The 13,594-nt window shown below is 32.7% G+C and overlaps 1 protein-coding gene across 2 annotated transcripts; it reads right to left on the bottom strand.

Annotated features, from left to right (window-relative positions):
• Positions 1 to 8,464: 8,464 nt before the first annotated feature.
• Positions 8,465 to 10,914, bottom strand: LOC145641617 (polygalacturonase 1 beta-like protein 2). Of its 2 annotated transcripts, XM_081692482.1 has the most exons (3): positions 10,776 to 10,914; positions 10,113 to 10,666; positions 8,465 to 10,070 (listed from the first exon to the last, which is right to left on the bottom strand). In XM_081692482.1, the coding sequence occupies exons 1-3, from the start codon at positions 10,851 to 10,853 to the stop codon at positions 8,843 to 8,845; spliced, it is 1,860 nt and encodes a 619-aa protein (XP_081548608.1). In that variant the 5' UTR covers positions 10,854 to 10,914; the 3' UTR covers positions 8,465 to 8,842. The 2 variants fall into 2 exon arrangements, with proteins under 2 accessions (XP_081548608.1, XP_081548599.1); XM_081692473.1 differs by having other exon boundaries at positions 8,465 to 10,666.
• Between the last annotated feature and the right edge of the window lie 2,680 nt (positions 10,915 to 13,594).

Genomic DNA, 13,594 nt, shown 5'->3' with positions numbered 1-13,594 from the left:
TTGTATATTAGTAATCTTTGTATATTATTATTGTAACCTTTGTATATTAGTATGAGAGTGAAGTATGAGAGTTGTGAGTGCCGTGGAATGAGTCGTGGGTATTTATTTGATAGGGGTAAAAATGGAAAATCCTAAAAAAAATGCGAGCGATGCCTAGTAAAAGGGGAGCGACGTTTAACAACCCCCCACAACTTTTTAATTTATCAATATGTCACATGGGCAATTTTGTATTTTTACCTTTCTCTCTCTTACTTTTTTCCACTACCAAAATATTTATACCCAACCCCTATGGTGCAATAATAAAAAGACGGAGGAAGTATATAATTTAGGTATGAGTGTTTGGTAAAGCAAGAGTTAACTAACTGTTACATGTAAAATTCAATATTTCATTTTTAAAACTATAGATTAAATTTTCAAAAGCTACCTCTAATTTCAAAAACTAATATTTCTAACTTTTGATAAAAGTTATTTACCTCCACTACTAAAGGCACTACTAAAGGCCTTGTTTGGCAATTGGCTGCTGGCTATTGGTTGTTGGCTGGTTTGATTGGCTGTTTTGACTGACTGTTTGTAGTGGCTTTTTTGTTGGCTGTTTGACTTTTTATTAGTCTAAAAACATGTTTGGTAAAATTGGTTGTTGGATGTTATTAGTAACTTAGGTAGGCAAAAGCCAAAAGCTACTCCAAGTAGCTTTTTCATTTTGGCTTAAAAACCAACTTTTCAGTTGGTTGTAAAAGCCATTTACCAAACACAAATTTTAGATGTTTGACCAAATGAAAAAGCCAAAAGTCAATCAAAAAGCAAATGAAAAGTCATTTACCAAACAAGCCCAAAAGCTACCCCAACCACTACATTGTCAAACACTCATATTGTTTGTTAAACAATGGTTTGACTCAAATTAAAGCTACTCAAAAACTAGCGTCGAATACACTTTAAAATTTAAAAATATTAGCTTTCAGAGTCAGAGGCAGCTGTTGAAAATTCAACCTATAGTTTTAGGAAATAAAGTATTGATTTTGTATGTAACAGTTAGTCAACCACTACTTCACCGAACACTCATACTTAAATTATCTATTTTCACAACTAATAGCTTGTTAACAGTGTTGTTAACAGCTACTACCATAGTTAACAACTACTAGAGAGTGAGGGATAGCTCAAGTGGTTAGAGCCTTCCTCCCGGTTCTAGGAGATCTTGGGATCGATTTTCACCTCGCCCCTGTGGCTCTCTAAACACCAAAAAAATAGTTAACAACTACTACCACAGCTAACTGCTACCTTCACAACTATATTTTGACGAACACGCCCATATTATGCATCCAAAAACATCGAGATTCTGGCGCCTATGAAGTGCGTATAGCACAAGCACAAAGTTAATGGAGAGGGGTTGTTTCTTCAGTTAAAGTTTTTTATGGTGTTCAACACTTGAGGTTAATTATCATCTTTCGTAGTTGCCATCTACGAAGTATAGCTTAGTCTAAAACTTGAAGAAAAAAAAAAGGAAAAAAAAACACCTACCTAAGTAGTGTTACCTACAACCTACCTTTAAAATAGTGTTACTTGTTCAAAAACTCTTTGGACTAAACAAGAAAGTCTCCAAAAATTAAGATCCAAAAATTAAGAATATACATCCATCTTAGACGATCTTGGTTAAAATTTGTGTTTTCAGTAATTGTAGGAATAAAATGTTAAGTATATGAATGACATTTCATACAAAAAATAAGGAGGCAACTCGGATCTGCAATTGAGAATGAAGCAAAATAACAACTAGAGAATCAATCAGGTTTGTTGCATGTTAAATTTATGAACGATATTGTCGACTGATCTTTAAAATAAGTTGATAAAACTTTTTTTTTTTTAATTAGGTCTATACATAGATCACCTAATAGAGGGAGTAAAACTCAAGTTACATTATTTTAAACCGATAAATGGTAAAATCCTCATAATACAGCACAATAATCCATTTGGCAACCGCGAAAATGGTGTATTATTGTTGACAACCAAGACACATGGAAACAAAGCATATGATAAACCGATAGATATATGCTTATACAGTTATACTTCTATACTCATATACTCAATTGCAATGTTTTATCTAGCTGAACATATAACATGCAAACAACAGTCAATTATAATGCATGTAAAAAAAAAAAAATAGCACATGTACAAATTAATAGGATAATGACTTAAAGAGTAGCCATTAAAAGGACTTAGGAGAAGTAACTTCGTGCGTCAACTTACATATGAAATTGTACGTGAAAATGACAATTTAGTGATGATATTTCTACGTAAACATCGCATAGGTCCTTTTCATACCAAATTTTGAGCGTTGGGCTAATCATATTTATTAGCTTCTGCTGCTGCTACTACTTACATACTAAACAATGAATATCAGAATATGACTACTACTTCAATTCTCACCAAAACTTTCATGCGAAACTGAAGTTGAAAGGCCTCACAACAGTCATAACTTATAAATGTATCCATAATTTGATGGCAATAACTTTTGCATGAGATCAACAATTCATTCTTATAGTGGTAATAGATGGTGGTGAAAAATGATCGAGTTGATATATAGAATATCTATATTGAAAATAGATGTGACTAGTATAATGGATCCATTGCCAATCATCTGCTAATGGAAATTTCAAACGGATAAGAATGTTTACGTAATATATGAAATCAGGGGACATTTAACATAATTAACAAATAGTGCAGTTAGACGCATTTAACTAAATTTACATGGTATCAGAGTCAAAGTTGGACAACTTACATGTTAGCCGAGAGGGATGGTGTTGATCACATTCCATTAACAAGTCACATGTATGTGACTATGTGAGTGTCTTGTCCTGCATCAAAGAACAAGATCGGACTAGCTTATAAGTGTATGAGTTGATCTTTTATCATCAATTAATTTTAAATTGAATCGCTTTTGATCTTATAAGTGCTTTATTGATGAAAAGTAATGTTACAATTTTGTCAATTGTGTTTTAATTTGTTGATGAGAAATAATGTGACAATTTTGTCAGTTTTCTATCTCCTCAGTTTTCTAGTTTATGTTTCAATTAGATGATTACATAATTACCTTGTCTAATGTCTATGTAATGCTATGCATCTTTTTTCTTTCATTTCACCCTCAATATACTTGTACAAGCTAAGTATTTTTGTGTCTATCATTCTTGTATTATAAATTTATAATGCTAGTATAAACTAAGAAAAAATACATAATATACGGACCTTTTTTTAAAAAAAAAATAATAATAAGGAGGAGGAGGAGGAGGAGGGATACAAGACGTACGTGGTCCAATACGTACACTAAGCTCTCTGAGAGCTAAGTCTTAGTTCAATCGATTAAGAGATGGATATATATATATATAACTAAACATTGTAAAGACCAAAGAGTCGCTACTTGATGAAAGTATAACTTGTACACCCTAATTTACTAGCTAGCCAGCCTAGCCTAAGTATATAAGTAGAAATTCCTTTACCTTCTCCATCTCTTGTGCTAATCCATAGCCATATCTTCTTATTTGTTATTAGTAGCTTTCATTTCAAACACAACATGTGCACTTATTATTTGATTATAAAAATTAAAAAAAAATTTAAAAAACCTTCAAATATCTATATCTATATATATATATATATATATATATGGGAAAATACAAGTTAATCTACCATATAAACGAATTTTTATTAATCTGGTGGCAATTTTGTAAATATATTGAAAAAGCGTGGTCATTTATTCAGTACTTTTGATGAGTTGTCAAATTACTGTTTGCAACTTGCATTTACTGTTTGGTGAGGAAATTACACATGCATCCTCAACTAGTACATGAAAAGACGTATGTACCCCTCCACTGGTACTTGAAAAGACAAATAATTTTGTTTATCTGGGGAATTAACTGGGTACAGCTCCATATATATATTGATTACGTACTTGTCCTGTTTGCATGCATAACTCTCACTACACCAAAAATGTATCATAAATATTCTTGCTTTAATCACATAAAATTTAATCAGGCGATTAAAGTTATTTTATTAGTACATATTAATGTCGATGATTGGGTTATCAATCGCGTTATCTAGCTACCAATCTATTGAACTATATCTTTAAATAATATATATTTTGCGTGCTACGTATTGAAGAGTTCTCATTCCACTCTTTAAGTTAAAGATAGAAGAGCCGCTAGCGAAAGAAAATTAATGGGTGAACTTCTAAGACGGGGAAGTTCACTTCATTTTTAAGTGATCAAACAAACTAAAGTTAACCTAATATGTTCTCCTACAATAAGAAATTGGCGAAAAAAAATAAAAAAAAAAAACTTAGAAGATAAATGTGTAAATTTTACATTGTGGTATTGTGCGTGTTAGAATATCATAATGCTTTACGTATCTCTATCTTTTATTTCATAAAAGACTTTTAAAATAAAGTGGTTGCATTGTCTTTGCATGGTAATTAATAAGCGCATATATAGATGTAAATGTATTCTATAAACAATAACTTTCATAGCTAGAGAGTAGAGACATATATATATATAAACTTCTTCTTAAACTAGAAAGCTTGGTGTGAAAGTGATGAAATTTTTTTTCATCACCTTACCTTTATCTATATGAACACATTAATTATTTACACCCTAAGTCCTAACACCCAATTCAAGTATAGCATTAAACCATCTCACATTCATAATACTTAGCTTGTGCATGACCTACAACTTTCCAATAGAGATTTTTTTTTTTTTTTTTTTTTAGGTATGAAAAATACAAAATAAAGTGAAACGAACCCAAGAATACCTCCATTATATAAACCTCATACTCTTTCATAAATAGTGCTAAAACATACATAAATTGATGAATAATATGTCGGCATAAAATCTATGTCTACATTAAAAAGGCTCTAAGCCAATGTTCATATTTATTCTCATTTATAATACTACCTCTGCTCCGCATTACTCGCAACAAACGAATATTTTATATCTCACAAATAATATCTCTTTGTTGCGAGTAATGCGAAGCGGAAGTTGTAATAACAATACAGTAATAAACTAATTTGTTGACCCATAATGTCAGTAACTCAGTACTACATTTTTACGTGGACTAGCACAACAGTTATTCGTCACCTTTTGTGTCTTCACTTTAATCTGTTTTCCACTGTTTCTTGTTGTCTGAAATTAGATTCACCACAAACATTCATGAAAAAAATAGAAATAATTAATATATTTTCCATAATACAAGGATAAACCTTGATTTTCTGTCACGGTACTTTTATACATGGAATCTGTAATTCTACAAGAAAAATGTAGAGGTATTGCCTTTTTGTTTTTACTAATAAAATGTTCATTTACTTGATTTATAACCTCATACAAGTGTTTTATTTGAGATACAATTCTTGTCAAGTGAGGGTGTTTGGGGGTAAGAGTTTACTTACCCTCCTTGGCCCTCTACTTAAATAAGAATTAAAAATAAAAAATACTACATCCGTTACATATTATTTGCAGCTATTAGACATTTTTTTTCTCTACTTTATGTCAAATCGTTGCAAATAATATGTAACGGAGGTAGTAAAAAAAGTTGAGATGTGGTATAAAATTGGCTTTTGTGTCTTTTTTGGTAGGAAACTAGGAATCGAAGCGTTTCCCTAAGGTCGGTTAAAAGTTATTTAAAAACTTAAATTTGTGTACATGTACTAAAATTAAAACGAGTATGTATTAGTGTACATCAAATAATTTCAGGGTAAGTTTTAATCAATTTGGATAATGTTTAGCGTGCTTTGGGGAAAAACTTGATATAAATATAATTCATATGCTATGGGATAACTTTTATAAAGATAATATGATTACTTTCACACACTAAAAATTAATTTTAGAGAAACTTTACCAATAAGAAATACGAAGTATGTAGGTAACTTTATTAATATCAAAGTGATTTTTTTTTTAATTTTATTTATTTAGAGTAAGAGTAACTTTGCAATCAATATACAATATTTATTGTATACCCGATTTAATTAATGGATTTACTAGACCAAACTCACCTTAACATCGGACTTTGTAATTACAAAATGTACCTCGTGTGTGTAGAAGAGGTAATCCGATTTATGCACTTGCAGTAGGATATATGTACACCCGAGACTATGATGAAATAGATGCATTGGTGCTAACATGATCGAGTCAACATCGTCCATTCTATGAAGACTTAATCAAGATAAGCCATTCTTGGTTTTCACTGCAAGTGCATTAAAGTGAAGCTATCCAAAATCTCTTTTTTCGCAGCTTCTACTTAATAATTAGATGTTGCATTCGATAAAATCAAAACTTTGTATATTTATATGTTAGTTTTCAGTACAGTTTCTTGAGTTATTCTCACAATAGTTGAGTCCTATTGAAAATTTAAGCCACCAGTTTGAAGTAAAACCAAGTGAAAATAATAAAATAAGGTGGAAGAAATGAAAAAAAGTGGCCCATAAATATAGCTGGCAAAAATTGGAGTTTAATACACATCAGTTGAAGGCCAGAAAGCACCTAAGTTTGGGTTGGTTCTAACTTCAAAGGACCACTTGGATCTTTCTATCAACTCAAAATCACATGGTTTTGTACATTTCTAAAGGTATTGTTTTCAGGGCACTTGGCTTTAACACATGAGATAAAGGTCCACACGGAATGGAACTATACATCATCTCATTCTTTACTTGGTTAATTAATACTCCCTCCATCCTTAAAAACAGAATAAGGACCTGTTTTGATTTATTGAACTGAGCTGAAATAAATTGTTTATGAGAGAAAATTAAGAATTGAATAGAACTAATTGGAGCTGAACTGCACTGAACTGAACTGAACTGAAATTAAGATGAAGAGAATAAGCCCTAACTGTCTAATTTGACTTATTATATGGTTAAGAGATACGACTCTAATACATAGGTATTTGATTATGCATTCATAAGAATTATTAAAGGTTAGTACTTTGAAAATACACATCAAATCAAATCTAACCTCACATTTAACAATGTGTTTTTTTAGGAGTATATATATTTGTGAAATACAATCATGGTTTTTACAATTTAACTTTAAAAAGTCAAATGTGACCCTTAATCTGAGACGTGTGTGACTAATAGGAGAGTGAAATGATAAAATCTTATAATGATATAAATTTATCCACTAATTAAACATTTTGGACATGTTTAGAATCACCTCATATATAAGCATACTAACTAGGATTAAAAATAAATAAATAAGTGCACGCCCCTAAGTCCTAACCATAACTGAAATTCACATTAAAGAGGTATAGAATAAATGTTAACCTAATTAATTAGAGAGGGGTGACATCCACGACTTGAAATCAAAATCTCATCTACATCATTTAATTTACTTTTCAACAACGTTTTTTCTATACCATAAATTAAACTTCAAAGTACACAAGATCGATGATAGGACGAGAATAGAAAGTATGGCATGATCCTAAACAACTACTCACGTCGCTCAAAATAATTAGTGTTAGAGAACATTATAAAGATGTGGAGCATTGATGCGGGACCATATAATATTAAATCAATCAAAAAAGAAAGCACATAATTATATCAAATCAAATAGTCCTTAAAATCTTTGTTTTGCATTAGAGCATTGAAATTTGAAGCCTACTTTGTGAATGTGAATATATTTCTCTTTCTTTCTCTCACTCACAGGTAGCTACATACCAGTCGTAAAATTGCAAGTGAACAAGAATGCGTGACTCAACAGTTACTAGCAAACAAAAACACGTAACACCATTGTCCCTTTGTTGTTAATAACTACCAATTTTTTCATGCTATTTGCACTTATTCTTTATTTCGGCAAGATATATGGAATGATTCATGATTCATCACTTATTACTATATGAAATTACGCGTCTTAAATCATATCAACATAGATAACATGACCTAATCAATCGGATTCAATAACCACGATTACATTATAGTACACGTTCTTTTTTGATGATGTAGAGAAACTGTAACGGACAATTTTATAGACGGGACTTGATATCTACTCAATCTGAGTCAATTGACAACTTCATTATCAATGAATTGCAATGCAAACAACCAATGCAAATACTAGTATAATTCACCTACCAAAGGAATTAATTCTGCTGTTGACTATCTGGTATAAATTGCTAAATATTGACAAAGCTTTGAATCCAAATATGGTGAATCCAGTACAACACATCCCAATCACCCGCCACCATTTATCATATCATATCCATACATGTGAAAGACTTTATAGGGGGATCATAGGGACCATAAAAAACTAGAAAGTTAAATAAAACGCGTTGCAAGGTTAGCCATAGCTAAATCTTGCAATTCTCTATCGATAACAAGTGTATCAAAATACTCCCTCCGATTCTCAATATTACTCTTAACTCGACCTTTTTTTTAAGCAATCACCGTCAAAGTAAGAAAGACATTTATTCATAAAATGAAAAACGAAAACATAAGAAAAAAAAATTGCATAATATTATGAAAAATGTGCATTAAATTAGTGGCTGTATCCAATTGATACTCGTTTAATAGGTACATAGGACTATATAATATAATATAAATATATCCATTATTTCACCTATATAGTAAAATTTACCCATATTCTAATAACAATATGACAAGGTAGTAACCAACATTTAGAAACAACAAATTACAATTTTTTTGCTTGCACATTTTGTGGCTTTTGCCTTTGCAAAGCCAACAACTATTTAAAAAATTAAAATGTGAACTAACCCTTTTTTTAAAAAAAAAAATTTGACCAATTCCCAAAAATGGTTCTTAAGTAAAGAACCCAATCTCAATGGGAATGCCTTGCCCCAATTTTTTCAAAGGATCAATTTAGTTTTAGTCAGCTTTAGCCCAAGTTAAATCATTCTCAAAAATCCAATGGCAAACCTCAATCTTACCCGGACCTGACCCGAGTGATAAGAACGCTCCGTGGGTGGGGCTCCACGCCGAGGTATCCAAGTGACAAATGGCGACGCCATGGTTGATTTTAGCCTTGGTCTTCGGGTTCAAAATATCCGCCTCGTAAACCCGAACCTTAGGTACTGAATGGCAGTAATACAACAAGTACGGGTACAAACTTTGATGACAAGAAACGGACTTTGTAACCTTTCCACCATTTATACCTCTAACTTTCCCAATCAAAATATCCGTTTTCGACCCGTTTACACTCTCCAAGGTCCGGGCCTCCACGGATTGACCCAAAACCGAAACCGCGAAATCAATCATATCCTCAATCGAACCAACACACTTCTTAGTCTCGCCCACGGCCGGGGCACGCTCACACTCCCCCAATGCCGCATTTAACATCCCCTCCATAGTAGAGTTATCAAACGCGTGAAAAATATCCTTCAATTGAGTAATTTTGGAAGACGAAAAGGGTATTTTCGACAATATCGACCTCGGTAAAAACGACCTCGTTGGCATCTTATCCCTAACATCCGGCATTGGCATAACAATACCATCCTTCAACATACTTTCTCTAAAAAACTTCCCCGGTTCCACCCATTTATTTACCATTTTACCCTTGCTCGCAATCTGTGATGCACCCACCTCATTACTTCCACTACTACTAGTATTCCTATAATCAGCAAAAGTAACCCCCTTCTTGGCATAACTCTTGAAATTACTACCTTGCCCATAACCCGTAAACCCGACTTGTTGCCCTTTAGCACCGTCACCGTATCCGGTAAAGTTATCGGTTCCTTGATTAAAACTCTCGGCATAATTACTAAACTTAACCTTCTCAATGTTGGAACCTTTAGCATAAGATTTGAATGTATCGTCTCCTACATTGGACTGATCTCGATAACTCGAGAAGCTTTCGACCCCGGCATTACCACCGTCGGCGTAGCTGTTGAACTTATTCTCCGGCACATTGCCGTCAAATCCGTACGAGGTGAAGTTATCGTTTCCGCTGTTTCCGGTCTGAGAATAGCTGGAAAAAGTGGACCCCACCACATTGGAGTCATCAGCATAGGTGTTGAAATCACTACTCAACCCATTTCCATTCTTGCCGTAGTTAGAGAACCCTTGGTCACCCGAGTTCGCCTCGTGCGAGTACGAGGCGAACGAGCCGTCTCGCCCGTTCGCCTCGTCCGAGTACGAGGTGAACTTAAGACCAGGAACATTCACATTATCTGCGTAACTGGTGAATCTACCGGACCCACCGGTAGCACCAGCAGCGTATGTGTTAAACGTCTGAGAAACAACATTACCATTACTCGCATAACTGGTGAAATCATCATTGTGACCGGCTGAATCCCGGCTGTACCGGCGGAAGGTATCAAGCGGCTCATTCTCATCACCGGAATACTTCTTGAACGAGTTGAGACCACCGGCTGCTCCGGTAGCATAGTTGGTGAAGTTATTATCGGAATAAACGGAGAATTTTCCGTCAGGGGAGTGTTTGGTTGAGGCAGAAATAGTGGGGTCAGGGAAACAAAGGAGGTTAGCGAGTTTACAGAACGAGTCAAGGTGATTTGAGAGTGAGTTGGTGGAAGCGAGTTGAGTGAATCGGGCTAAATCGGAGGCCGAAAGCGGTGAAGCTTTTCTTAGGAGGAATTCGGGTCTGGGTACTTTGTAGATCTTGTTATTCCAGTATCTGATTGCGAAGGCCTTCGGCGTAAACGGATTCTCACGCGCCGCCGCCGAGGGTTGTACCTACATTATTGTATCACATACCAACCAACACATTAATTATTAATGTCAATTTGTTAAAAAAAAAATAGCAATAAAATAAAATATGGGTATAGAATTAGAATGAGCTTACAAAGGAGGATAAGAGGAGTAATAATAAGTGGAGGAAGAAGAATGAGTTGATAAGCTTGTAATGTTCTTGTTCTTTCATTTTTTTTTTTGATTTTTTTTTTTTTTTTTTTTTTTGTAAATGATTTAAATTTTAATTTGGGAGGAGAGAGAAAGAGAGAGAGGAATGTTGGAGATAGGTGAGTTTGGATGGAGTGAGAGTATTTATAGAGGAAGAAAATCGAGGAGAAGGGAGCGCTATTTTGGCCGGGGAACTTTGGGAGTGGAATTGTGGGAGTGAGGTAGTGGACTATAATGTCGGGTTACTTCACTTTTTTTTTTAATTAATTAACAAGATTAGAATAATGTTTTGTATTAATAAATAATCTTTGGCAAGTTATCAACTCTTGCTACTTGCTAGTGTTAGATTAATTAATATTTTTTCCATTTATATCGGATAATTGCCGATAATATCTAAGATATTCGAAATAGTAGTTCATTTCAGGACGTGTTTGGATTAAAATTATGTTTATAAAGATAATGAATTGAACAAGTATAGTTTTGCAAGGAAAGTATCATTTGAATGTCAATGGCAAAGCATCCTTCTCTTTAATGATACATGTAAAAATAAATATTCAAGGGTAACATGACTATATGAACTAAAGTGAGAAAGTGAAGAAAAAAAAATGAATATATGTATATTACAGGCTTATTTAAGATAAGTAGGAGGTGGTGAAGAGGCTAGGGGGCTAGAATGAGATAATTAACCATTTTTAAAAAGAGTGATTACCTACCATCATTTATTGGTCTTGTTTAGCAATTAGCGATTAACCTTTAGCTATCTGTATTATCGTATTTGACTAGTTAGTAGAATTACTTCATAAATAATACTAAGTAATTGTTAATTGAAATGAAAGCTACGGTAAAAATCAATTCCCTCTCAATCACTACAACCTCAAAAGTAGTATATTGGATTCAATTTCTTTTTTTTTTTCAATCTTCCATCAACCTAACACTCCATTTATCTCTAAAAAATAACTAATACGAAATACTAGTTCATGATATATCACCCTCAACTCCCTCAACTGTCTCTAAAAAATATTAATACGAAATACTAGTTCATGATATTATTATATACTATATTTTCAAGATTTCACCCATATACAAGTATATACTTTGTATTTACAATTTATTACTGCTTTTTACAACTTTTTTTTTTTTTTAAAAAAAAAATAATAAATTTATAGAGATGATAACCTCAACCACTAACTAGATTTGTTATAATTTACAATATATAGACGGCTCATTTTCAAATTATTAAAATACAGATTCAAATTAAATGACTCATCACATCAATATGAACTAAAAATCGAATGGATCCCGACCAAAACTGATTCAAACAAGATGCATGTTAAACCCCCTACCCTAGTTACAATAATTATGAGATAAAACAAGAAATGTTTAAGCGAAGTAGATGGCTAAGATTATGAAGCAAAGAAAGTATGATGCAAACAAAGAGGAAATAAAAAGGGGGCCATATATAGTCACGAGTCCTGTCACTGTCCATTGATGGATTTATTAATAAATGTATTATTAAAGAGTTTGATCTTTATACATCATCCTTGATCAATTTAATCATCTATGGTTTGGAATTTATTACGACTTTTACTAGAACAAACGCTAAGAACAACAAAACAAATATAAAGACATTCATTGCCGGCTATGCGCGTCACAAATTATCAACACCCAATCATTAAACTCCAACCATTAATAAACCATTCTACTTACTTCGTCCTCTTTTAATTGTAGCATTTTGATATTCATGCTTATTTCTGAAGTATTTTTTACCTTATATTTAGGCAATGTCTGATAAATTAATGGAAAAATTAGTTTTAATGATCTTAATTTTGACTGGTTTTCTTTAAATAATCTCAATTTTTGATTACTCTACAATAATTAATCTCCTGCGCATTAAGGAGGATCATGTCCTAGTTTTCAAGACGTGCTCTTGCTTAGTGGGTATGGAATAGTGGCGTCAAGTTAAAACGGCACATGACATTTTTCCTTAAGCTAAGTGAGTCTATAAATAGTAAATTATTTCACTTGGAAAACTCACCCTTGCTCAAGTATAATTTTATCTTTTATTTTCATATTAAATTGAGTTAAGATTCTTATTTCACGGTATTGAAAAAGAGTGTATGTTCCTGTGTTCTTAATTATACTAGAGTTAATCTTTTCGAGTTATAATTTGAGAATTGGGGAGTTTGAGTGACTCTGTTTTAGTTTAGATTTGAATGAAGCTAGGAGAAGAGAAGAGAGAAAAAGAGGAAGAGTAACAAGTTTAGGGCTGGGACTTGTTGCTTGGGGGCTTTAAGTTCGTTGAGGAACGTTGAGAAACTTGAAATAAGAGTTTTTGGTTTGTAATAGGTCATTGTCTTATTCTAGTAAAGAGTTTTTTTTTCTAGGAAAAAGATATATGCAGCCTTAAGGGCTGCATATAACTATATAAGAAGCTAAAAATGGAAAGGAAAGACAATAAATAACCATTTATTATACCGATTTACTCGTGAATTGTCGATAAATTCTCAACTTAATACTAAAAAAGGAAGTATATTAAATGCTTATATGCAGCCCTAAGGGATGCATATAGCATTACCCTTTTTTCTAAAACCCATTGTGGTCGTGGTTTTTCTTCTTGTTTAAGGCCAAGAAGTTTTCCACATAAAATATAGGAAAATTTAATAAATACCACCATCTATTGTTGCCAAAATTGAAAATACCACCTCAAGTGTTTTTTTTTTTTTTTTTTTTTGAATTTTACCACCTAGTTTTTCCTAAACTTTT

The sequence above is a fragment of the Chenopodium album genome, chromosome 1 (genome assembly GCF_948465745.1).
Source record: "Chenopodium album chromosome 1, dcCheAlbu1.1, whole genome shotgun sequence".
Lineage (NCBI taxonomy): Eukaryota > Viridiplantae > Streptophyta > Magnoliopsida > Caryophyllales > Amaranthaceae > Chenopodium > Chenopodium album.
This window is presented reverse-complemented; position numbering and strand designations above follow the sequence as displayed.